The sequence below is a fragment of the Lontra canadensis genome, unplaced genomic scaffold (assembly GCF_010015895.1).
Source record: "Lontra canadensis isolate GAN:19392208 unplaced genomic scaffold, GSC_riverotter_1.0 scaffold170, whole genome shotgun sequence".
In the NCBI taxonomy this organism is placed as follows: Eukaryota; Metazoa; Chordata; class Mammalia; order Carnivora; family Mustelidae; genus Lontra; species Lontra canadensis.
This window is the reverse complement of record NW_022631164.1, coordinates 1,260,321-1,285,911: the sequence shown is the minus strand read 5'-3', so window position 1 is coordinate 1,285,911 and position 25,591 is coordinate 1,260,321. Positions and strand designations below refer to the sequence as shown.

The 25,591-nt window shown below is 49.0% G+C and overlaps 1 protein-coding gene across 1 annotated transcript in view; it reads left to right on the top strand.

Annotated features, from left to right (window-relative positions):
* The window catches only part of PLB1 (phospholipase B1), a 176,600-nt gene extending 160,933 nt beyond the window's left edge, over positions 1-15,667 (top strand). Inside the window, exon 58 of the mRNA XM_032845867.1 lies at positions 15,341-15,667. Within this exon, the coding sequence (XP_032701758.1) occupies positions 15,341-15,667 (327 nt within the window). The remainder of the gene's footprint in view (positions 1-15,340) is intronic.
* The last annotated feature ends 9,924 nt before the right edge of the window (positions 15,668-25,591 follow it).

Below are 25,591 nucleotides of genomic sequence, written 5' to 3'. Positions count from 1 at the left end.
CACACTTCCTATCAACAGCAATCCAGCTTACCACTCTCTGATCCTAGGGGAGCACAGACTGGCCATACTGGCTTTGCTCTCTGTCTTTGGTAGGATGGACCTAGAAAAGAGGCCTGAAGAAGACTAGAAGTAGGTTTGGGGCCATTTGGTCTGGGAATTCTAGGTTCCCTAAAGTTTCCCTAGGTATCTAGAGAACGTTCTCAAAGAGGGACATGGACTCTAGTTAGTCACAACTTCCTGGCCCTGTGGACTCCTTACTCATAGAGGCATGGCTGGAGGAGCGTTGTTGGGGGGGTGGTCCTCTAAATTCCAAGGGTAGGAGAGGGCATCTCAGGGTATTACAGCACTGTTAAAATGCCCAGACTACCAATGGCAATCTACAGATTCAATGCAATCTCTATGAAAATTCCAATGGCATTTTTCACAGAAATAGAAAAATCAATTCTAAAATTTGTTTGGAAACACACACATACACACACAAAACCAAAGAGCCAAAGCAATCTTGAGACAAAACAAAGCTGGAGATACCATGCTCCCTTATTTCAAACTATACTACAAAGCTATAGTAATTTAAACAGTATGGTTGGTATTGGGGCACCTGGGTGATTCAGTAGGTTAAGCATCTGACTCTTGATTTTGGCTCAGGTCATGATCTCAGGGTCATGAGATCGAGCCCTGTGTAAGGCTCCTGTGTAAGATTCTCTCTCTCCTTCTCCCGCCCCCACCCCAATCATGCTCTCTCCCTTTCTCTCTATCTCCCTCAAAAGAGAAAAAAAGTACGATAATGGCATAAAAACAGACACATAGAGAAATGGAACAGAAGAGAGAGCCCAGAAGTAAACCTGCCATATATGGTCAATTATTTTATGACAAAGGAGCCAAGAATACACGATGGGGAAAGGACAGTCTCTTCAATAAATGATGTTGGGCAAACTGGACAGCTACATGCAAAAGAATGAACCTGGACCACATTCTTACACCAGACATAAAAACTAACTAAAAATGGATTAAAGACTTGAATGTAAGACCCAAAACCATAAAGCTCCTAGAAGAAAACATAAGCAGTAAGCTCCCTGACATTGGTCCTGATGAAGATTTTTTGTATTTGACACCAAAAGCAAAGGCAACAAAAGCAAAAATCAACAAGTGGGACCACATCAAACTAAAATGATTCCACACAGCAAAAGAAACCATCAAGAAAATGAAAAGGCAACCTCCTAACTGGGAGAATATTTGTAAATTATGTATCAGACAAGGGGTTAATGTTCCAAAATATATAAAGAACGCAATAGCAAAAAAAAAAAAAAAAAAAAAATCCAATCGAGAAATGGGGCAGAGGATTCGAATAGATCTTTTTCCAAAGAAGACATTCAGATGGCCAACAGGGACATGAAAACATCACTAATCACCAGAAAAATGCAAATCTGGGGCGCTTGGGTGGCTCAGTGGGTTAAGCCTCTCCCTTCGAATCCAGTCATGATCTCAGGGTCCTGGGATCAAGCCCTGCATTGGGCTTTCTGCTCAGTGGGGAGCCTGCTTCCCCCTCTCTCTCTGCCTGCCGCTGCACAAGCCTACTTGTGCGCGCTCGCTCTCTGTCAAATAAATAAATAAAATCTTTTAAAAAAATCTTAAAAAAAGAAAGAAAAAAGAAAAATGCAAATCAAAGCCACCATGAGATATCACCTCGCAACTGTCAGAATGGCTATTAACAAGAAGACAAGAAATAATAAGCATTGGCAAGAATGTGGAGGAAAGAGAACTCTTGCACACTTTTGGTGGGAAGGTAAATTGGCACAGCCACTACAGAAAACAGTAGGGAGTTTTCTCAAGAACATAAAAATAGAACTACCATATGATCCAGCAATCCCACTTCCGGGTATGTTTCTGAAGAAAGTGAAAACATTTGCTCAAAAAGATACCTGCATTTCCATGTTCATTGCAGCATTATTTAAAATAGCTAAGATATGGAAACAACTTCAGTGTCTTTTAACAGAGGAAAGGATAAAGAAGATGTGTCACACACACATACATACAATGGGATATTACTCAGCGATGATGAAGGAAATCTTGCCATTTGTGACATGCATGGACCTTGAGGGTGTTATACTAAGTGAGAGAAGTCAGACAGAGAAAGACAAGTACCCTGTGATCTCACGGATATGTGGGATCTAAAAAAAAGACAAAAATGCAAGCAAGCTCATGGACACAGAGAACAGATTGACGCTGGGGAGCAAGGTGGGTGGGAAGGGTGAAGGGAGTCAGAGGGTTAGAAACTTCCAGTCATGAAATAAATAAGTCATGGGGATGGGACGTACAGCGCGGGGGTTCTCATGAATAACACTGCATTGCATATCTGAAAGTTACCAAGAGAATAAATCTTAAAAGTTCTCATCACCAGGAAAAATATTCTGTAATTACATATGGTGACAGATGATATAACTAGAGTTATCACGGTGATCGTTAGAAATATATGCGAAGAACTCATCATGACGTTATACACCTGAAACTAAGATAATGTATGTCGATTATACCCCCATTGAAAAAGGAAGGTGTTGTTGTTATGTTATGTAAAGCCTTAATCCAGGAACTCAAGGTGTTCCCCCAGGTCACTCCCCATATGACTCCGGGCAGGCTGCTTCAACCCTCTGGGGCCCAGTGTCTTCATCTGGAAAGCGTGAGGTTTGAGTCAAGACGTGTTAAGTTCCTTTACAGAACAAAAATCCATGCTTTCCTTCTAAAGTGAGTTCCAGGGACACCTGGGTGGCTCAGTGGTTTAAACCACTGCCTTCGGCTCAGGTCATGATCCCAGGATCCTGGGATCGAGTCCCACACCAGGTTCCTTGCTCAGCGGGGAGCCCGCTTCTCTCTCTGCCTCTGTCTGCCACTCTGCATGCTTGTGCTCTCTCTCTTTCTCTCTCTCTATCTGACAAATAAAGCAATAAAATCTTTTAAAAAACATATCTTTCAAGTGAGTTCTAATTACACAGATGGAGTCCCTACCGTAGGCCAGACCCCGCGGTGAGTGCTTCTGCACCCAGATCTTGTTTAGTCCGTCATTCCGTCACTGCACACAGACAAGGGCTGTGTCCACGTTGGAGAGCCCACAGACGGCCAGACTGAACGTGATGCAGTGCTAAGTGCATGGGCACCCAGGAGGGAGCGCCCATGATCTGAGGAGACACACAGGCCACCTGCAGCAGCAGTCCTGGGGGGCAGGGCGGAGTGGCGGACACTACGCAAAAGACCCAGGGGACAATGGGTGCCTCCGGTCTAGGCACAGGTGGGCAGGAGCTGTTCAGGCCTGCAGTTCAGACATTATTCCAAGCCCACAAAAAGCAACTGAAAATTCCTGGGCTGTATTTGCTCCTGAAGGGAAAGATCTGGAACAGGCCAAGAGCAGTAGTGGGGAAGGGGAAGCAAAAATGGAAGGAGGCATAAAGGTTGATGCCACAATCCTTGTGGGAAGACTGAGACCGGCCTGCAGGTGTCTGGGAACAAGACTTCTCAACACTTTTTGTTTTCCTCAGCTTCCCCAGTGCCTCACAGCCCCAGCCCTACAGAAGTCCCCTGTTCTTGAGGGTGTGTTGACCCACATTCCACTTCCCCTTGGTTAGCTGACCCTCCTCAGATCACAGCTTCCTATTTGACCTTGAGCAAGTCTCTTACTTGTCCAGGCCTTGGTTTTCTCAGCTGTAAAATGAGCCCTTCTGAGGACTAAAGAAAAGAAGACCCGTTAGTGCCTGACCTAAGTGGTCAGTAGTTGGTACATATTACCATTATTTTCCTCTCAAATGGGAGCAAGCAAAGGAGAGTGACCAATGGGGAGCCAGATCAGCCCTGCTGTCTTCCCTAAAGGGACACCTGGGCCACTCCTCCCCGTAGGAGAGAGGTCTTGGGGCCTGTCACATCAGTCCAGGACAGCTTGGAAGTCACACAGCAAGCAGCCAGCCAAGTGCGCGGCAGGGTCCAAGGCCTCATCAAATATTAACGCTGTGTATCATGTCTTCGGAACACAATACGCCCCTTCGCAAACAGAAGCCTGACCTTCTCTGACCTGTGAGGAGGCTTCTTCTAAGTGACTGCCCATCTAGTAAATCGTCAGGGGCCAACATCCTGTGGGCCAACCCTTCCTTGGCAGGATGAAAACTCCACTGTCTGCTTTTGGGTTTTTCCTGCTAACCCAGTTCCCCAAGCAGGGAGGAGGAGATGAAAAGGAATGTTGGCAACACCCTCTCTGTGCCCAGCACCAGACAGAGGGCCAGTCAGGCGTGATCAGATTCCATGCCCACAGGAACCCCATCAAGTGGGAAGTGCTGGCGACAGTTCATAGATGAGGGCCCTGAGGCAGAAGGGGCTGATAGGCAGCCCCAGCAAGCCCACAACATTTGTCCAGCATGGAGCTGAGATTTAGAACGCCTCTAAAATCCATGTGCTTCAGCTGATGCCACTCAGGATATGGAAGCTAAGAAAGGGGAGAGATGCCCACAACCCCGGCGGGTTCCTGGGACCACTGCCTGGGGTCAGACCCACTTAGAAAACTAAGCCCCAGCACGGAGCAAAGTCAAAATTGTAAGTTCTACAGGCCCCCGCCAAGCAATCCCTGCCCAGATCCCCTCTTCGGACCCTCAGAACCAAATCTTGGGTTCAGCTTCTTTGCAAACAAAATGACATTTATTTCTTAAGAATCCCCATTAATAACCAACATTTATTGAACCACTCTGTGATAGGGCCCTGTGCCAGGCTGGGGCAGGACAGGATAGAGGAGTGGCCCATCCATTTCTTAGCACAGCTGAAAAACAAGATTGCTCTCACATTTTTCATAATCCAATTACAAGTCACAAGAATCATCATAATAATTAACTTTTATAAAATGCATCTGAGTTAGACATTAACTCCACAATAGAGCACCAGCAAAGGAATATCACGCATCTTGTGTGATCTCTGACAAGCCTGTGAGTTCAACAGGGGTTACATGAGGCAACGTGGTCACAGAGTAGTTAAGTGACTGTCCCCGAGTCCCACAAGCTAGTCAGTGGCTGAGTCAGGATGCGAACACACGTCTGTCTCACAAATTATAGGAATCACCATTTAGACCCAGCCATGTGAGAGATTAAAAAATAAAAACTAAACATCGAGGCACAGAGAAATGACGTGGAATGGTTTGCCCGAGGTCACCCAGCTAGCTGGGATTTGAACCCGCAGAGTCTGGTTCCAGAGGCTCGGTGCTTAACTATGACTCTCTTTCCTGTAAGAACTTAATTTCTACACCAAGTCTCCCTCCCCAGGGAAGCATAAACCTAAGTTCTGTCACTTCGTGATTCTTCTTGCCTTTCTCTGAGGTGGCCAGAGGTTCTGGGGGGCTTGCAAAGCGCCAAGGGGGCATCTCGTCCACAGGTTGGTCTGGGGTTCACTGACACATCTAGACCTCAGTTGACATGCCGCACGCAGGTTGCCCTAGCTGTTCTCTGTTCCTGTTGTTCCATGCATAGGGCAGGGGACTCATTCCCCTATTATTCTGTGCCGCACTGGGCCTAGGAAGTTCTGTGAGCCATTCAAGGCCTCACTGGCCAAGGTTCACCCTGAAGTCATCCCCTTAGAAGGCCTTGCCACCTGTAGGGCCTCCCCTCTCTCGCCCCCCAGCTCAGTTCTCTTGCACTTCCTCAGGTGTTTCCCCCAAGCCCCCTGTCTGTGCCCAGAGTCCCCTCAGGGATCCTAAAGTTTATGGTGTCCCCAAAACAAGAAGATGCCTTCGTTTCTTCCTTCACCCTGCCACATTGCCCCCTGAGATGACAGGTTCAGAAAGGCCAGGCTGCTTGGCAGGGGGAGAGGGAATTTATAGCAGGTGAGGGAAATCGTTGGAGAGGGGAAAAAAAAAAACAAAAAACTGAGTCATACCAAAAAAAAAAAAAAAAAAAACCCATATTGAAGAAGATCTGAGAGAGTGAATTTAGGAAGACTTTACAGAATAAATGTCTGAGGACAGTCTTAGAGCAATGAAGCTTCTGTCAACAGAAGAGGAGAAGAAAGAGGACTGTTTCTCCCTCGCAAGCCGAGGGATACCAGTCCTCACAGAGCCAGAGAAGTTGAGTGATTGTGTCCTGCATGCTCAAATCGGAGCAAAGGTAAGAACCCAACATTAGTCATTCCTGAGGACCTACTCTGCGCCCGGTCCAGGGGATTCAGCTGAGAACAACAATGACACAGAAGATGAGCAGCAGGCCCAGGACACGTGACAGGCCGAGAAGGCCAGCATTCCAGGTGGATGCCCTGGCCACCTGTCCTCCCAGAGCGAGGGGGAGCCCGGAGCCCGTGAGGTCCCATAGGAAGAGCTCCAGACAGCGTGCCCGCCCACAGGCAACACCCACCAAACAGCAGCTGTTCTCAGGATTACCCCTGTCTTGGGGCTTCCCTACTCAGGAGTCCCTCACTGTTTGGGCTCAGAGGGGCACCTCTGCTCTAGCCAGAGGCCAGGCAGAGGGAGACAGATACTCTCCATCACTCTCAGTGGCCCCAAGGACCGGAAATCCCCCTGTGTCTGCGGCACCATGGCCCAGACATTAACCTTGGCTCAAGCACTCTCCAGGCCCGGGAGCCTAGAGTGAAACCTGCTTCCCAGCACGACTCCCACATTCCTTCTGGGTGGAATGCCTTTATATGGCCAGGTCCCATGGACAGAGGTTTCATTAACTCTTTGCATACCTTTACAGAACCCCCTAAGGGAGAACAACTCCTCCACTACCCTCGGAAAATGCTGGTGCCAAAAGGATGTTTTTCTTTGATAAGTATCCCTTCTCCTCTTGCTGAGATCCTGTAGCACCCAGGCCGGGGAAATGTCTGAGCACTTGGCACAGGACTGAAGAATCGCGAGAGTCAAGGAGAGTTTGTTTCCTTGGGTTTGGAGTTGGCAAGACTTGCGCGCCTGCTACGCACAAAGCAAGGTGTGAGGTTGCGGAAGGCTGTGGAAAAGACAAAATTCTTGACTTCCAGGTAGTTCCTCACCCAAGAAAGTAAATCAATACTGGTGAATAATAAGGAACAAGTCACTTTGTAAACAGCATGGGCTTTAGAAAAAAGAAACAAGTCACCTGCAAGGAAGGTGACCCCCTTGACCATCAGACACAGGTAAAAAGCCCCAGTTTTGAAACAGAGAGCTGACTGGAAAGGGACAAGCCAGGTGCAGCTATTTGATCCACACACACCCACCCCCACCCCGGCCCCTGGAGAAGTGACTGGATAAGGTCAGGGCACGAGAGAGGACTCTGCTTATCTGTGACACGTCCTCCCAACCAGCCTATGTAACCTGGCCTTCTTATCAGGAGCCCTGTCGGCCACAGCAAGTGAGGGTCAGCACAGCGAGGAGGGTGGCAAGGTGGCTCCAGGTCCTTTTCAGGAAAATGATCACTGGACTATAGTGACCGCCTTCTGGAAGGGCTCCCTGGTGCCAGGCACTTCCTACCTCAATCCATAGGAGGTGTGACTTCCATTCTGAGCTCTAAAAGCCAGTTTGAATCATGTCCTTGTCAGTATGTCTCCGGCCCCAAACCTTCAGTGGCTGCTTCCCACTGCCAAGCTCCAGTTTGAATTCCTCAGCCCCATACCCAGGACCCTTTACGATCTGACTGCAGTCTACCTTCCTGGTGTCACCCCTCCTCGTGCTGGTCCCCCACATACAACACCCTCCCTTGGCTGCACCTGTTGAAATCCTGCCCTCTGGGGGGCTTCCCTGGCCCACCCACAGCCTCCCACCCCACCCCGCCTCCTGGAATGACCGGATATTTTATACCTGTCTGGTGTCGCCTGTCCCACTCCATGTGGGGTTTGGGCCTCCCATACTGACTGCATTCTCTCTTGGAAGCTCCCGGAGGCCAGTCTCTCTCTATCTCCCATCCTCAGACCCCCACACATTAAGGGAGTTCTCGGTGCTGTTATTCCCTCAGAGTCTCTCACTGTCTGTGTTCCCCTCCACCATCCGCATCTGCTCCCTCTCACAAGGCAATGGCTTAGGGCCACTGGAAGACGCCCCTGGAGCTTCTTCCTCCGTGATGTTGCTGTTGGTCAGCTCTGACATTTGCATAGAATTAAATTGCTATGAAGTCCTCGTGGGCCCCTCCCACCTCTCCTTACCTTGAACAGCTTGATTTATCACTTGGTACCAGTGAGTGGACTAGGGAGCCCGTGTGGTCATTCCTCCAATATGGACTTTTTGCCCAGAACTGCCACAGGAAGTAGGCCCACTCCTGAGTCAAGGAAGCTTTCTCAAACTCTGGCTTTTCTTCCAAGACACCTCCTTTGGTTCTCATCCTACCACTCTAACTTCTCCCTGGGGACCTCTCCGCCAACCCCCAAGTCCCTTTGGTCCTCAGCCCTCTTCCCTCCCTGCTGGTCCCTCCCTCAGAGGACGGACCCACTCCCTCAGCGTCGGCTACCTCTTCGAAGTTGTTGACCCCCAAACCTCCGGAATTCAAGTACGTATCTCCCAGCAGTCTTCTGGGCGCCGGTGATTGCACCTGCAGATGGCATCTCAGACTCAGGGTGCTGTTGCCCCCAAACACCCCAAATCAAAAGTGAACCACCCCTCCTGTACTTCCCTGTTTCTGACAATAAAACTGCCCAGTGCAAGCAGGGCCATCAAAAGCCCACCCCGTCCTCAAGTGCCTAGAACACTCTCAGAAGTGGCCACGCTCAGAGCCCATTCCTGAGCCACCCTTCTAGGAGCCTGTGGCCCCTCTGGCCTGGCTGCTGCCTCCCATCCCTCCTCCTCGGGCCACTCCTCCAGCACATGCCCAGATCCCCCTCTTCCCTGGCCGTCAGTCCACTTGCCATGCCCCAGTCTCAGCCATGAGTTCCCTTCTTACCGAGTGTGTCTGCAGGCTGAAGATGGACCAACAGACCTTCCTTCAGCTGGGTCCTGGGTCCTCACACTCTTCCCTACTCACAGTGGCCCTGGGCAGGCTCGGCTATTTCTCAGACAGAGACCGTCAGTGTTCTAGGCTGGAAAGCCCAGAGCCAGCTCTAACCCATCCCTGTCCTTTGGTGCCCAGATCCATGCTCCCTTCTAGCATAACGACTCTGGCATCTCCCTCTTCCATTCTACCACCCTCGTTTCTCATCACCCTCAAACATCATCCCATCATGACTTCATCCTTCCACAGACTCCCCGGGGCTGTGGTCCCATTTCCGTTCCAGGGCTGAGCACTTAGCTAGGAGATATGAGAGTCTGTCTCCCTCCACACTATGAGGTTGGAGAGGGCACTCATCAATCCTGTGTCCCAAGTGTGTGGGAAAGGTCTCCTCATATCACAGGTACTCGATTAATGAAGACTGCCGGCCCCCCTCCATGTGCAAAGTTGGGAGTGAATTACCAGGTGAACCCACAACACCCATCCTCTTGGAATGGCTGACTATGGGCCCACACGATGGGTCACAGCAGTGGGACTCCACAGAAGAGTTCAGACTGAGCGCTGTAGGACTTCAAAGAAAGAAGAGGTGAACAGAGCCTGGGCCTTCAAAGGTATCCAGTAAAACAGGTAAGTAGAAAGAAGGTGAGGTTAATGCAGAGAAGAGAAGGGGAACAGAGAGGAGAGTTCAGGAGGCAAAATGGCACAAGGCTAATAAAAGATAGTAAGTGGACCTGTTTAGGGAGGCCAGGACAGAGAGATGATGGGCTGGAGTTCAACTCCAGGGGCAGATAAATAAATACCAGGCTGATAACAATAATTTAGCTACCTTTTATTGAGCATTTACTAGATACTAGATCCTAATCTCTGTTTTATTCATAAATTATCTCACTTGTTCCTTACAGCATTCTGAGGTAATTTCTGGGAGGAGACCCATTATATAGATGGGGAAACAAAGGCACAGAATGGTTGTATTACTTGCCAGGGTCACACAGTGATTAAGTGGTACAGCAGGAGTTCAAACCCAGACAGTTTGAGGCCAGATCTCACTCCCTTTTCTTTATCCTCAACAGCCTCTCCGGATGATAAGACTTGGTCTTTATCCTGACGGTAGCATGGAGATATTAAAAATGACCAGGAAGAAAGAGAAGAGAGAAAAGGGCATCACATACCCATCAGAGGTTTGGTTTTCATATCTACAGTATAGATTTGAAAAGGAAGCTTGAAGTCTGTGGAGTTAATTCAGAAGCAAAGAGAGAAACAATGCTGAGAGGGAGCCCTGGACTTCCAAGGGAAACGCGGGTTTGAATTCTATCCAGTACTGATTCAGGCAACTCAATCCTTTCTTGTTGACTCAGTTTTCCTATCTGTAAACTGATAGAACTAAGGTCCCTTCCAGCTCTGAAGATCTAAGGTTTTATGAGGATTCTGCGATGTGAGAAGTTGGCCACCCGAATAAACCCATGGCATGGAATAAGCCCCACACCCTTTACTGACCCTTCTTGGTACAGCCTCTAATTCCCGTGCCCTTGTTTGCACCATTGGTCACTTGGCATACATGGTCTCATAATATTGTGGCACTTTGATGGTGTGTCCTCAACTAACCGCACAGTCCCTGGAGGCCAATATGGTCCTGGAGTCTCCTACCTCTCTGGGTTTCTCTCCCAGCATCCAGCTCTGTACAAGCACACAAGAGGTCTTACTAAAGACACTGAATTCTGAATAACCTACAAGGTGTGCAGGACTAAGGTTACCTCGTCTGGATTTTTGGGTCTGTCATTTACATCATACACCAGCTACACAGGACATTGTCCTGTGACAGAGTTCCAACCTGCACGAGCTTTTTACCCTTGCCACAGTCACAGACCCCTTCCGTGGATTCAAGGCCAAGCAATGTCACTTCTGGGCTGAGTGATTCTTAATCCCTTTAAGTGTCCCTCATCTGTAAAATCCAACTAGCCATACCTACTCTTAATGGGATGAGAATTAATAAGATAATATGTGTAAATGCATTTTGTATTTTATGAAATGCTATGTAAATATTAGTTAATGTAAACTTGACAAGGCCCTGAACCAGGTTCAAGTTCTGACTCCAACGCTGGATGACTTTGGGCTAGCCATTTAATCTCTAGTCTCTTCCATCTTCTACTGCATGAACTTCCTGTAAAATGTCTGTGCTCCAACTTGACGTGCTTTCCCACTCCTCCCCACTCCAAGGCTCTGAGGATCAATTTCCTTCTCAGCCTTCAAAGCCTGGCTTAAGAATCCTGATGCCTATCCAAGTCAAAACAGATTCTTTCTTTTTTGGGGCCATCAGTTTAAATGACTCACACCTTTCCTGAAACTGGCTTCATCCTGATTATATCCATCTTCTCCTCCAGACATAGGGGTCAACAACCTTTTTCTATAAAGGTCCAGATAATAATGATTTTGGGGATGCCTGGGTGGCTCAGTCTGTTAAGTGGCCGACTCTCAGTAGCAGCTCAGGTCCTGATCTCAGGGTCATGAGATCGAGCCCTGCATTGGGCTCCATGTTCAGTGCTGAGTCAGCTGGGGATTCTCTCTCTCCCTTTCCCTCAGCCCCTCCCCCGCTCACGCACATGCACTCTCTCCCTCTCTCTCTCAAATAAATGTATAAAAAATAACTCTTTTGGATTTTTTGGGTCATATGGTCTCTGTTGCAACTAATTGATTCTGCTCTTGTAGTACAAGAGCAGTCATAGACAGTATGCAACTCAATGGACATGACTGTGTTCTAATAAAACTTTATTTATAAAAAAAGGCACTAGGCCAGAATTGACCCACAGGCCATAGTTTGCCCATCCCTGCTCTATACTGTCAGTTTCCTAAAGTACTGGCAAGATCCTCTTTATCCCTGAGCCTTTACTTGTGGCCTCGAGATCTAAGCTCAGAGTCTAGCCCCAAGAGGTCCCAAATAATTAATAAACTAATAAGTAGCAGTTATAATAATAGTGTCCTTTTACTGAAGTCCTATTAGATGCAAACTACTCGGAACTCTATAAGGTATCTATTTCACAGATGAAGAAAATGAGGAATTAAGTAATTTGTCTGCATAGCTGCTAAGTAGGAGAGCAGAGATTCACACCCAGGTCTCTGCAAAGCAAAACCCCCATGCCACACTGTGTGCACTTGCAAACGTTAATTGCATTGAATTTGAGCAGTATGGTTGAATTAGGTGTCTTCTAGTTCTCCCAGCAAAGCCAGCAAAAGGATCTTCAAGTCCCAGCATGGCTTCCCATGCAGTCACAAGCTATACCACGTGGGAGTGGGGAAGCACATGGAATTCATTTGTCTCCTCCTCCCTTGCCCAGAGCCAGACCTCACGTCTGCTCTGGCACACAGAGCTTGGCAGCAAGCATCCTGAGACTGAACATGAACAAAGCCTGTCCAGGGCAGGGGGCAGGAGGGGGGCGCTTGGCCCTTTTGTGCCTTAAGAGCCTGACTCCTCAGGAGTTCTCTCTGTTCTCTCTCTCTCAGGAGCCCAGAGTAGGAGGAACCCCTGTGAGTGAACTCCAGGCTCCTAGCTTGGGGCTACCATTCTAGACTTTTAAAGAGCCAAAAGGAATTTATAGACGGAAGAAGAGCAGACAGTAGTGTCAAGGGCCAGATCTGAGCTCAGGTACCCAACTTGCATTTCTCTAACCCAGTCTCAAATCACAGTTGGCTCCCAGGCCTTAAAAGGACAAAGATAATGGGGCACCTGAGTGGCTCAGTCGGTTGAGCATCTGTCTTGGTTTCAGCTCAGGTCATGGTCTCATGGCTCGTGAGACTGAGCCCTGCATTGGGCTCCTCTCTCTCCCACTCTCTCTCTCTCTCTCAAATGGATAAATAATTTTTTTTAAAGGACAAAAATAGAAACCAAGGAAGCACATTTAGGGATCGGGACTGAGGGTAAGGAACATCTCTTATAGGTAAACTATCCCCTCGCATGTTCTAGGAGCAGGGAATGGTATGAAAAGTCCAGACTGAAAGTAGGTACTAGAGGCTTGTAAGTAGTCAACAGAATTTCATCACTACCTGTCGGAGAGGCACTAAAGCATTTGGCTCAAGCTGCTGAGATTGTGATTTTGGAAAAGTACCCTGAAGCAGTGGTCAGGAAGACTGCAGGTCAGGAAACCAGTTGGGAGGCTGTTGTCATAGGGGAGCTACTTGGAAGCCCGGAAGCAAGGTGACAGCAGTGGGAATGGAGCCGGAGGGCTCTGCCAGCACTACCCACACACTCTCCACCTGTTCTTCCGCTTCCCCTATTCTTTCATTCATTCAACAAACACCAATTGAGCCCTACTACATACAACACTGTGTTAAGCACAAACAGACCTTTGTACTCTCTCTTCCCCACCTTGCTCTTTCCTTTCCGGTCTTCTCCACACTTCTATTCCTTCCCCTGACATCCCCCTTTATGACACTTTCCCAAAGGGAACTCAGGAGCTGAGGCCCCACCCCCATATCTCCCCAGGAGCAGGGGGCTGGGGACAGGGCTCCCGCAGAGTCACTGAAGTCCAAGGGCCTGTTAAGCGATACCGAACTTACACAGAGGCCCCCAGAGCTCAAACTGAGCAGCAGTGCGGTCTGGCTGACCAAACAATTGTCCTCAACTCTCCCCACCTGGTTTAAACATATACACCATACCGCCTTACCACTCATAATCAACTAGAAAAAGACAAAAATAAATACACCACCTCCTCCAGTGCAATACTGGTGAACATACCCCCTAGAGTGGTCACCAAACAAAAGTGGTATATTAGGGCCCACACAAGAGAAAGCACTCTGGATATTTACAAGGGGTGTAATGCGGGGAGTTAGTTACATGAATGACAGAGGAGCTGAGGCTTTGCTGAAAGATCTCCAAGCCTCCTCCAGCAGCTGGAAGTGACTCTCATCCCTGAGGACGAGAAGGACAAAAAAAGGAAGGGGCAGAGTTACCTGAGCCCAGGGGCCAGGGTCACCTGTCCAGAGCTTGATAGCTGCACGCCTATCTGGCAGGACCCAGAGACTCAAAAAATCACTGCAAGAAATGCCATGAGGCTGAGAGAGATACTGTCACTTCCCTTCCTCTCACCCTCCAGTCTCCCCTCGCAACATGTCCAGTGGGCAAGCCCAGCCAGAAGCCACTGACATGAAACCTCCATGGTCAGGCCCCCTGTGATTCAGAGCAGAGCAAGAGACAGGCAAGAAATAGGTCCGGGAGCAAATGGGCTGGTTTGGCTTTTCATTTTCTCCTACCAGGTACCTGAGCCAGGCCTCCAGAAGCCCACTTTGCTTTGCCTTTGATCCACAAGGTTGGAGCCTGGGAATCAAAGAGAAGTCACGTAGTGGCTTCTTCATTCTAGTGGCCAGATGCCACCTGGGCTTCATTCCTCTGCCCCTTGGATGGTGCTTCTGGATTCTCAGTCATTTGTTTCCAACATATAGTCCTTCCTCCCTCCATCTTACCCTCCCTCTTTGCTTCCTTCCTTTCTTCCCTCCACCTTCCTTCCATCCTTCCTTCCTCACTCACTAGTCTGATCACGTATGGATAACTGGCTACCTGTCAGACCCTGTGCTGGGCGCTGGGGACATGCTGGAGGATGAAAAATACTCCCAGCCATCCAGGAGCTCACAGCCTAGTGACGATTCCACCAAAAAAAAAAAAAAAAAAAGGACATTTTCAGTGCAGGTCCGTATATATAACCCATTAAAGTAGAGGAAGGGATAGTCAGTGCTGCCTGGAGGATGGTTGGAAACGGCTCGCAGAGGAGCCCATGTTTAGGCAGACTTTTAAAGAACATCTCACAGCTAAGTAAGCCCACATAAGGCTTTCCAGGCAGAGGGAAGAGCATATGCAAAGACATGGAGGCAAGAAAGAGAATTATAATCTGGTGGGGGTAGAGAGGGTGTGACAGTGAGGTGATGGGGTGACATCAGAAAGATAGGGCCGGCTGCTGGAGTGCCAGGGGAGAATATATCTCTTGGGAGCTGTCCAAGGCTTTTAAGTAAGAGAGGAAGCTTGTCAGAATGGAGCTTTAGAAATATCAATGTGGATGCAGTGTGGAGAAAGGACTGGGGTGAGATGCGAGGTTCAGGGAGAGAGCTGGTGTCTGTACAGGAGTCCATGCATGCAAAAAAAAAAAAAAGTGAAATTAGCATCTCTGAATCTCTGAGAGGAATTCACAAGGACCTTGTTATAGTCAAGGTTTTGATGATTTGAAAAAAAGAACCAAGGAAGGAAGGAAGAGGGAGGGAGGAAAAGAGAGGAGAGGGGAGGAGAGAGGAAGAGAAAAGAAAAGAGAAAACCTGCTCCAAGAAAGTAAAGCTGTTTTTCAGTAAATCAGTTGTCAGGGGCTCAGGTTGCTAAGCTACAGAGAAAGTGGAACAGCCCGCGCTAAAAGGAGCTTTGGGGGAGGTGGGTGTGATCAGGCAGGTCGCTCCCTCCTCCCGCCCAGAAAGCGGAGCCCTGCTCGCCCTCCCCGGCCGCTGCGGGGAGGGACGGGGAGGCGCGCAGCTCCGCCTCCGGGAAGTCCCCCGGGAGTCCCAGGGGCAGCGGCGAAGCCAGAAGTGAAGCTTCCGGGCCTCGGCCACTTCTGAACGGGAGCTGCGAGCGCACCTGTCGTTACTCACCGCGGCTGCGCGCAGTGCGCCTGGGCCCGCGCTCGGAGACCGGGAAGCGTCGCGCGGTTTCGTGGTGCACTGCCCCGAGCTCCAATCACTCTTTCACCGGTCCTAAGGGCGTGGCCTGTGGGCTTTTGGTATCTCTGCCCTTGCCCCGGTAACCGAAGTGACTTTTTTTTTTTTTTTTCAACTCCATCATCCAGTGACTTGACTACCACCACACGTAGCTTAACACACCAGGGGTAGGGATGAAGTGGAGAGAGCTGCTCTGGAACAGGAAGGCCAGCCGTAAGGGCTCAGTTTCCTTTGCAAGGCCTTGGATGGACGGCTTTGCCCCTGGAATTCAACCTTGAAGCCGCATGCCTTATTGGGTCTGGGGGCAGCCTGTGACCAGGAGCTCCAGGCAGGCATCCTTCGGACTCTGCTTCCCTGGGTCAGGATCAGCACGTGCCAGCTCCGGGCTCCTTTATAATAATAGTTGCCTGGAAGCAAGAGTGCTCTGAAAGGTCAATCACATCCAACCTCCCTCTTCCACGTTGGCATGCAGACTCCCTAGAGCTTGGGGGGGGGGGTGCGTGGGAGCGGGAGAGGATGGTGGGAAGGTGGTACTCCTGGAGGTAAATGCTTAGGGAGCTGAAGCCAGTACCATCTGCCTCCCAGGATCAGACTCTGAGAAGCGAAGGTGGGGAAATGACGGGTGGCCTGGAACTAGAAGGAAAAACAGGAAACAGGGGGTCCTGGAGGGGTGGGGATTGTGAGGGATGATGGAGTCAAGACCCAATTGAGGAGAACAAATCCTAACAGGAGAGGTAAACTGAGTCACAAGGTCTGCAGCTACCAGACGGCATGGAGGAATAGGCTGGAGATAGAGTCACCACTGGGGGAAATGACATGGGCAGGGAGCACCTGAGAGGAATTCGGAAGAAACGGATCCCTGAGGACATTACCTGCTGAGCTCCCACCTGAGCAAAGAAGAAGAAACGGATCCCTGAGGACATTACCTGCTGAGCTCCCAGCTGAGCAAAGCCCTTGAGGGACACAGAGTGGGCACAAGGCCACCGCCCCGGTCATCACAGCTCTCCCTAGCCCCGGTCCCAGGGGGTTATCTGTGCCTTTCTTATTGAACTTTTACACTTATTCCCAAGGGGCTTTCTGCAACATAACCCCTGTGTGTGTGGGTGTCCTCACCTGCAAAATGGGGACCAAGGTAATCTCCATCTCACAGAATTGTGGGAAGGGTTCAAGCAGTTAATATATGAATCATGCTTACAACAGGGGCCGGCACATAGTAATTACTTAATGGACTACGATGCTTTTCATCATCACCTGCATTTTATTTTTGGTGCGAGGTGAATAGGACACTAAAAATCTAAGAGGCAGGAGCTCCCAGCCCATTCAATAACTAGGGAACATAAGGCAGAGGCCAAATGCTTGCTAAGGCAATGCCACAGGTGGGGGTTGGAGCCAGGTGCAAACTCAGATGTGCTGATTCCACAGCTCGGGTTCTCTCTGCCATGTCCATTCATGCCTCTGGGTTCCTCGAATCCATGTTAATGACCTTTGCAGGAAGCAGTGGGGAAGAGGACAGCTGTGGAGACAGAACACCGGGATCCAGGGTCCTACCTGCTAACTGGGTGACCTGGAACATGTGACTTCTCCTCTCTGGACCTCGGCTTCCCCCAAATGGATAACATTACTGTCTCTGAGGGGTGTTGTCAGGAGGGTAAAGCTATCCCAGCAAACAGCAACAAGAGCATTTTCTGTGTCTTGTCAAAGATAATCAAGGCATGTTGGATGGTTCTAAATCTTCTTCCCACTACATGCGGATCTGTCGTTGCTTCGTCTGGGTCCCTGTCTTCAGCCCTGCCGTGGGGAAATCATTTCAACTCAATTTCTGAAATACCTTTCTGCCCTTGACTCACTCTTTGTGCTTTTATCTTCTTTTTCTCGAAGTTTCCAACTACTTCTGAGGTTCTAAACTTTATGTATAGTTAGTGCGTAAATGTGGGCTGATACCCAGGCCCTTAACTACCTACTTCCAAGGAACAACCCAAAGCAAAATGCAGGATTGAGTGGAGCTGGTCTTCGACTTCATTTTTGTCTGATCAACCTGGGGCAGCCTCCCTCCTCCCAGCTGCTGGCATGAGGTCTTCCGCTCTTCTCTCCTTCTAACCTAACCTTATGTCTGGACCTGATCTGAAATTCCTTCCCACTCAGGTGAAAGTTACAGATAAGCACTAATACTTCCCAAAGAGCATTTATCCTTTAAGGACGGTCAGAACCCTCTGCCCAAGCACTGAAATGCTCCCTGCAGAATTTTATTTTCATGCATCTCCAAAGAGAAGAGGTCTGATTCCAAGCACCGGGCCTTCCCCTCCCATGCAGGCCACTGGGACCCACGTACACATCAGCCAGGCCCTGGAAATGTCTCTGGAATGTTTCCTCCCTTGAAGGCAGTATTGTAGTCATATTTGTCATGTCTATGACATCTCTTATCGTTATATCTTAAAGAGCTCTGGGAATGTTAATTAATGCAAGACACAGTCTAAAAAAGCAGACTTGCAGGCGGCAACCTCCAGCTACAACCACAGTTCCTTTTAAACCTACAAGCCTCCATTAAGAAAGAAATTCAAGGTTTCGAAAACCTATGTCAGCCCTCCTTCCAGCAAAAAGATAGCAGGCCCCAAATGTTTTGGACTACAGTTTGAATTATGTTCCCAGCTGATTTCTAAAGAGCATTTTGTTATTATGACTCCTTTTGTGTTAGGGCACCTATGTTCCTTTAAGGGTTCAAGTTCAAGCTCCCAATACCAACTGTGTCACCTTCGGCAATTCTTATGAACTTTCTGCCTCAATTCCCTTCTCTATAAAGTGAGATAATAGCCTATCTCTGGAGATAGTTGTGAGCCTTGGGTCAGATAATATCTGCAAAATACCTGCCTAGGTGTCTGGTACTTACAGGCACAGGGTAAAAGTCACATAGGCCTTCCCTTGCCACATAGGCTGCAGGACAATAAACAGAAAGATACATTCAGAACAATGTGTTCTAAAAAGAGGTACAGTTTGATTATTAAAAACATTAGACACACATTCCTTTTGTTTAAAGATTTCAAATGTTCACCTTCACCTTTTCTTGCCCTTTGGCAAGAAAGAGAAGTAGGGGCACCTGGGTGGCACAGCTGGTTAAGCCTCCGACTCCTGGTTATGAGTCAGATCATGATCTCAGGGTCATGATCTCAGGTGGTGAGATCGAGCCCCCAACTGGGCTCTGTGCTCAGTGTGGAAAGTCTGCTTGGAATTTTCTCTCTCTTTCTCAGCCCCTCCCTCCTGCTTTCTCTCTCAAATAAATCTTTTTCTTTAAGATTATTTATTTATTTATTTATTCAATAGAGAGAGAGAGAGCACAAGCAGGGGGAGCAGCAGGCGGAGGGAGAGGGAGACGCAGGCTTCCTGCTGAGCAAGGAGTCCGATGTGGGGCTTGATCCAGGACCCTGGGATCATGACCTGAGCCAAAGGCAGACACTTAAGTGGCTGACCCACCCAGGTGCCCTAAATAAAACTTTTTTAAAAAGAGAGAGAGAGAGAAGAGAGACTAAGAGAACTGAAGAGAAAGTTGGGGAGACCAGTATGTGCTGGTCATTGTGTTAGACACACCAAAATAAATAGATCGCCTTGAATAGAGAACATTTACTGTCTACAAAGTGCGGCTATTTTAACCTGAGCTAAGCTGTAATGCATAAGGAAGAAACAGCCAAGCATGCCCCACTTGGGAAGCACCGTGACTATGTCAATGTCTGTTGGTGCAGTTGGCATTCATCTCAAGATCACAACAACATAGAAATCTTGTTTGGTTGGTTTTGACCTTCTTTAACCTACTCTGGGTGCTCCAGCAACCTAGACCCAGGGAGGTGGGGCAGGCCAACGACTCCAAATTACTAACACCCCTTTTTGATTCAGGTTCAGAAATCAGGAGAGCACGAGCAGTGACTGAATCCAAAGACCAAATGTGAGGCTACATTTTGGAGGCGCAGCAGGGAGTTAGGAGCCAAGGCCAGAAAATAGACTCACAAGCTGGGATGGGGCCACGACGGGGTGCTGGCCGGATAGAGCAGTCAGTGTCACCTGATCCGGAAGGGCCAGGCCGGGCCAGGCATAAAGCAGGAGCCCAGGGCCAACCCTGGAAAGGGAAAGGAGCGGATGGAAGAGGGGCAGGGCCCAGGAAATAGCAGAAGCTGAAAACACGTAGAGCAGCAGGTGAAGGTCAGAACTGCATGTCTACAACCCCACTGCCAAATCCAGGCGTGAGCCGCAGCGGGAACAGAAGCCAAGACTCAGGTCCAGGGCCCGTACACTTCCACCAGACGGGGAACGCTGCAAGAGCCGGGGTCCCGCCTGCCTGGCTCACGGCCTGGCGCTCAGAGCCTTTGGCAGGCCCACAGTAAGAGCTACATAAATACTAGCCGTCCTTGCCGTTGCCAAAACTGGCAGAAGCTCCTGAGTGAACGAGGTGAGAAAGTCCAGAGGTGGAGTACACTGAGGCCAGAGCCACTGGAAGCGGGCCTTTCTCCAGAAGCCTCTCTCCGTCTCCAGGTGCCGGAGCTCACACCTGCAGCCTGACACGCCTCACACCTTCCCTCTGCGCTGCCCTGGGTTTTCCACGTACTCGCTTGGTTTCCTGCCATTGTCATGAGGAATTTCGACATATTTGGAGGCTCCAAACAGTTGAAATGCATTCTCTCCCGGCTCTGGAGGCCGGAAGTCTGAAACGAGTCTCCCTGGGCTGAAATCAAGGTGTTGGCTACAGAGGCTTCAGGGGAGAATCCTTTCTTGCCTTTTCCAGTTTCTGGTATCTCTTGACATTCCCTCCTTTGTGGCTACATCACTCCAGTCTTTGCCTCTGGCGTCACATGACTCTCTCTCTCTCTCTCTCTCTCTCTCTGTGAAATCTCCCCTGCTTCTCTCTCACAGGGACACTACAGTGGAATTTAGGGCCCACCTGACGAATCCAGGATAATCTCTCCATCACTGGATCCTTAATTTAATCACACCCGCAAAGGCCCTTATTGTTTCTTAGAAGGCAGCATGAGGTTCTAGGGATTGGGACCTGATCTCTCCAGGGAGCCATCATTCTGCCTCCCCGGGGGTCTAAAGCCCCCATGGCTGAGCGAGGATTCCAGCTCCCTTTCCCCTGGAGTGAGGCAGCAGGGACTGGAGTGTGATGAGGAGGGAAGGAGAGCTGTCACCAGGGCAGAGGCAAGATGAAACAGGGCAGAGCAGGGACCCTGGAGAGGCTGGCAGGGATCACGTGGCCTCAGGCAGGCTGACGTCAGCGGAGCCATGGGGCAGAGTGGAGCTCAGCACCAGGATCTGGGCTGGGGCACGTTCCTGGCCTCCAGGAAAAGGCCTGAGTCACTTGGACACCGGCCAAGGGAAGGAGGAGGCCAAGGCTTGCCCGACTGCACTGGTGGGTTCAGAGCCATGGTGGGGCCTCAGGCAGAGGGCCCTTGCCCAACCTCTCTCAACAGGGGGCCCAGCTGGGCCACACTGACCAGAATGCAGTCCCTGTCCTTGAGGAGCTCACTTCCTGGTAGGGGACGCGGGCATATTAAAAGTGACCTATTAGTAACGCACACATACCTATGTGGGTCTGAGGGAACGTATATAAAAAGAGCAGCTATTCTACTTGGGGCCAAAGAGGGGTGGATCTAGAAAGTTTCAAAGAGATGAGACGGTGGGTCTTAAAGTTCCAGAAGGAGTCTTCTAGGCAGAGGTGGACATAGTCAGGTGGGGGCATAAGGGGCACGTGGTGGTTGGGGAAATGAGTCATGACTTTCCGTGTTTCTTGATTTCACCTTGCTATAAAACAAGTGGCTCCTTCCCCACATCTAACCAGGCAATCAAGCACCACAGGGTTTTCAAATCACCGTAGAGCCACAATATAAAGCAGAACTCTGAAACTGGAGTGAGAAGACATAAGCTCAAATCGTGGTTTTGCCCTTGACTCATCCAGTGACCTTGGACAAACCACAAACACCCTCTGAGGCCCACTGCATTGTCTGTAAGATGAGGGCAAGTAATGTCTTCCTCAGGGGATCATTTCGGGATTAAGTAACACAAGGGAAATAGTCTGAAAATCCAATTAATGTTGGTTTCCCTCCCTCCTGAGAGGGAAGGCGGTTAAGCCCAACAGACCATCACCAGGGCAAACGTTCTTCCTGCCTGGCCTGGGAAAATGGGGTTACTTAATACCTTTATGGGCATCGAAGTTGTCCTACCTTACCATAAACTTAGACTTGTTTTCTCAATGGTATTTTCTTCCCTATTCTTGCCTTTACTCATGCTCACACGAAAACACTGGGGAGGATCCACCTGGTCCTTTCACACATGCATCCTTTTCAATTTTGCTGATCTGGGACTGCTCACGCCTAAAAAGAAGGGGGTCTCTCAGTCATGGTGGCATTAATAAATAAACACACACACTCTTGACCTCAAGGATCAACTATCACACTCCATCATCCTAACTTTCTGGAAGCAGGGCCAGTGTCCTCCACCATGGGTCCCTTCACCACCTCCATCATGCTCAGGTCTAAGAGAAGCACCATGAAAAGACCTGCAAAAGCTTCCTCAGGGGATTAGTTAAGAGTATGGATTTGGAGCAAGAGACAGCCTGGCTTTAAGTCTTGGCTCAGCCATTGGACCTCAAAGCCTCAGTGTCTTCTTCCGTGAAATGCAATATAGATACTCAGGAACACAGACAGGAATTTTTTAAGAGTAAGCAAGATATTTCTAAATTGGGGCACTTGGGTGGCTTGGTTAGTTAAGCGTCTGATTCCTGATTTCAGCTCAGGTCATGATCTCAGGGTCAGGAGACTGAGCCCTGCATCGGGCTCCATGCTAAGCGTAGAGCCTGCTTAAGATTCTCTCTCTCCCTCTACCACTGCCCTACCCACCCCGTCCCCTAGCTTGTGCTCCCACACACACTCTCTCATAAGTAAAATTAGATAAATAAATAAGTAAGTAAATAAATAAATAAAGCAAGCCCCAAAAAAGATACTTGTAAATTACTCAGCACTGTGTAGGGCTACTATCAATTGGGCTGGAAGGGAAGGGTTGGGAACAGAGAGAAGCAAATGTTATTTAGAAAGCCAGGAGGAGATGGAATGGTGAAACCCTGTTTCCCACTCTGCCATGCCTTCCTGTGACTGGAGCACAGGGGCAAATCCAGGGTGTTGTGATCTCCTGGGAAGGCAGCTGGTACCAGAGGATTTTCCCAGAGGCCTCTTTTTCAGGGGCTCCAGTGGGACCTGATAGTCCAGCTCCTAGAAAGCCATTCTCTTGACAAAGGCAGTATGTCTCCAGGAGTTCTCTGATAAAGCAGAGAGATAGCAAATGAAGTCATTAGCATTGTTGCTCCAAATATTTAACATCTCTCTGGAACCTGAAGGAATGAAGAAGAGGGCAGGTAACTTTGAAGTGGAGTGGATGGATAGATGACCTCCAAAAATACGCCCACATCTAGAAGCTGTGAATATGACGTCTTTGGAAAAAAGAGTCCCTGCAAATGTATTCAAGTCAAGGATCCAAAGATGAGATCATTCTGGATTATTTGAGAGGGTCCTAAATCCAAGAAGTGTCCATGGAAGAGATACACATGGAAGAGGAGAGAGAAGATACAGAGGGAAGCCCTGTGAAGCCCTGTGAAAAGGGAGATGTGTTGTGTCCCCCTACCAGGAAGTGAGCTCCTCAAGGACAGGGACTGCATTCTGGTCAGTGTGGCCCAGCTGGGCCCCCTGTTGAGAGAGGTTGGGCAAGGGCCCTCTGCCTGAGGCCCCACCATGGCTCTGAACCCACCAGTGCAGTCGGGCAAGCCTTGGCCTCCTCCTTCCCTTGGCCGGTGTCCAAGTGACTCAGGCCTTTTCCTGGAGGCCAGGAACGTGCCCCAGCCCAGATCCTGGTGCTGAGCTCCACTCTGCCCCATGGCTCCGCTGACGTCAGCCTGCCTGAGGCCACGTGATCCCTGCCAGCCTCTCCAGGGTCCCTGCTCTGCCCTGTTTCATCTTGCCTCTGCCCTGGTGACAGCTCTCCTTCCCTCCTCATCACACTCCAGTCCCTGCTGCCTCACTCCAGGGGAAAGGGAGCTGGAATCCTCGCTCAGCCATGGGGGCTTTAGACCCCCGGGGAGGCAGAATGATGGCTCCCTGGAGAGATCAGGTCCCAATCCCTAGAACCTCATGCTGCCTTCTAAGAAACAATAAGGGCCTTTGCGGGTGTGATTAAATTAAGGATCCAGTGATGGAGAGATTATCCTGGATTCGTCAGGTGGGCCCTAAATTCCACTGTAGTGTCCCTGTGAGAGAGAAGCAGGGGGAGATTTCACAGAGAGAGAGAGAGAGAGAGAGAGAGAGAGAGGAGAGAGAGAGTCATGTGACGCCAGAGGCAAAGACTGGAGTGATGCAGGAGGGATCTAAGGAGGGAATGTCAAGAGATACCAGAAACTGGAAAAGGCAAGAAAGGATTCTCCCCTGAAGCCTCTGTAGCCAACACCTTGATTTCAGCCCAGGGAGACTCGTTTCAGACTTCTGGCCTCCAGAGCTGGGAGAGAACACAGTTCTGTTGTTTTTGTTTGTTTGTTTTATCAGTTTGTTAAATTTATTAAAATTAAATTTTCATTAAAAATTTTTTTAAATAAAATAACCCATTATTCTGCCAATTCTGTTGTACTCAATACACATAATAGCTGTTCAGAAACTAAACTTTTTTTTTCCGTTTTATTTTATTTCTTTCCAGTGTTCCAAAACCCACTGTTTATGCACCACACCCAGGGCTCCATGCAATACGTGCCCTCTTTAATACCCACCACCAGGCTCACCCATCCCCGCACATACTTCCGTTGTTTTAAGTCACCAAGTTAGTGCTAATCTTTTACAGCAGCCACGGGAGACTAATATAGGCCCCCAAAGAGGTTGTTCTTGCTCTTCTAGTTTATTTTAACTCCTCCCCTCTTCCAGTTTAACAACTGTCTTATTTGCCTCATGCCTTCAGTTTCTCATGGCCCCTTTCTCGGAGGACCTGGAACAATAACCCCCATTTATCCAGCATCTACTACGTGGCAGGCACTAAGCCAAGAGCTGCACACGGGCTGTGTCACTAATCCATGCAACAGCACTAGGAGATGGGTAGTTGAGGCCCAAAGAAGTTAGGTTACTTGTCCGGGATAACACAGCTGAAAAATGCTAGAGCTGAGATCTACGGCCAGCTGTCTAACTTCAAAGTCTCTGACCGTAGCCCTAGTGTCTCATTGCCTAAATGGAGGCCTTCTCTGGTTGACTCTCAGTTCCCCCAGAAGCCTATTAGTGCCTCCTACAAATAACAAATGTTTATTACATGCCAGGCATTGTGCTCAGCACTTTATAGACATTATTATATTTTTATGGTCAAAGGAACTCCATGATGTAAGAGCTGTTATTATCCCTTTGTATAGACGGGAAGCTAGTGCTCGTGGTAGACCCAGCACCTGGCTCCTGGGGGTCCCGGATCGGTGTCATTCCCTCTGATCTGTTCTGCCTCCATTTGCACAAGCACACTGGGCTGTAATTTGACTTGGACTCAGTTCAGACCTCTGAAAGGCTCCTGTGTTATCCAAAGCCTGGAGGACTTCCATCAGGCGTATGTGTGGAGCTTGCTTGTCAGTTTCCAGAGAGTTCAAAACACCCACCATGCCACAAAAATATTCCACTGCCCAGACATTCATAAACACCCTGCCCACATTTTCAAAAGTCTCTCTACCTAGTCCTATCGGCACCCTCCTCCTCATTAGAAAAACTGAGAGTTACATTGCAAAATTAATATACAAAAAATTCTGAAAAATATAAATTGTGACAACACAGGTCATTATTAATGATGGTAATATAAAGACAGGATGGAAGGAAAATGTAAAGGATGACAATTAAACATGAATCCTAAGTAAAGCCTTAAAAAAAGAAAGTGTCTTCACGGAGGCGAGTGGAGGGAAGAAAGCCAAGGAAAAAGAGAGAATGAGAGGAAAGCGAGATTGTCCGTATTTATAAACCCTGAATAAACTCTGA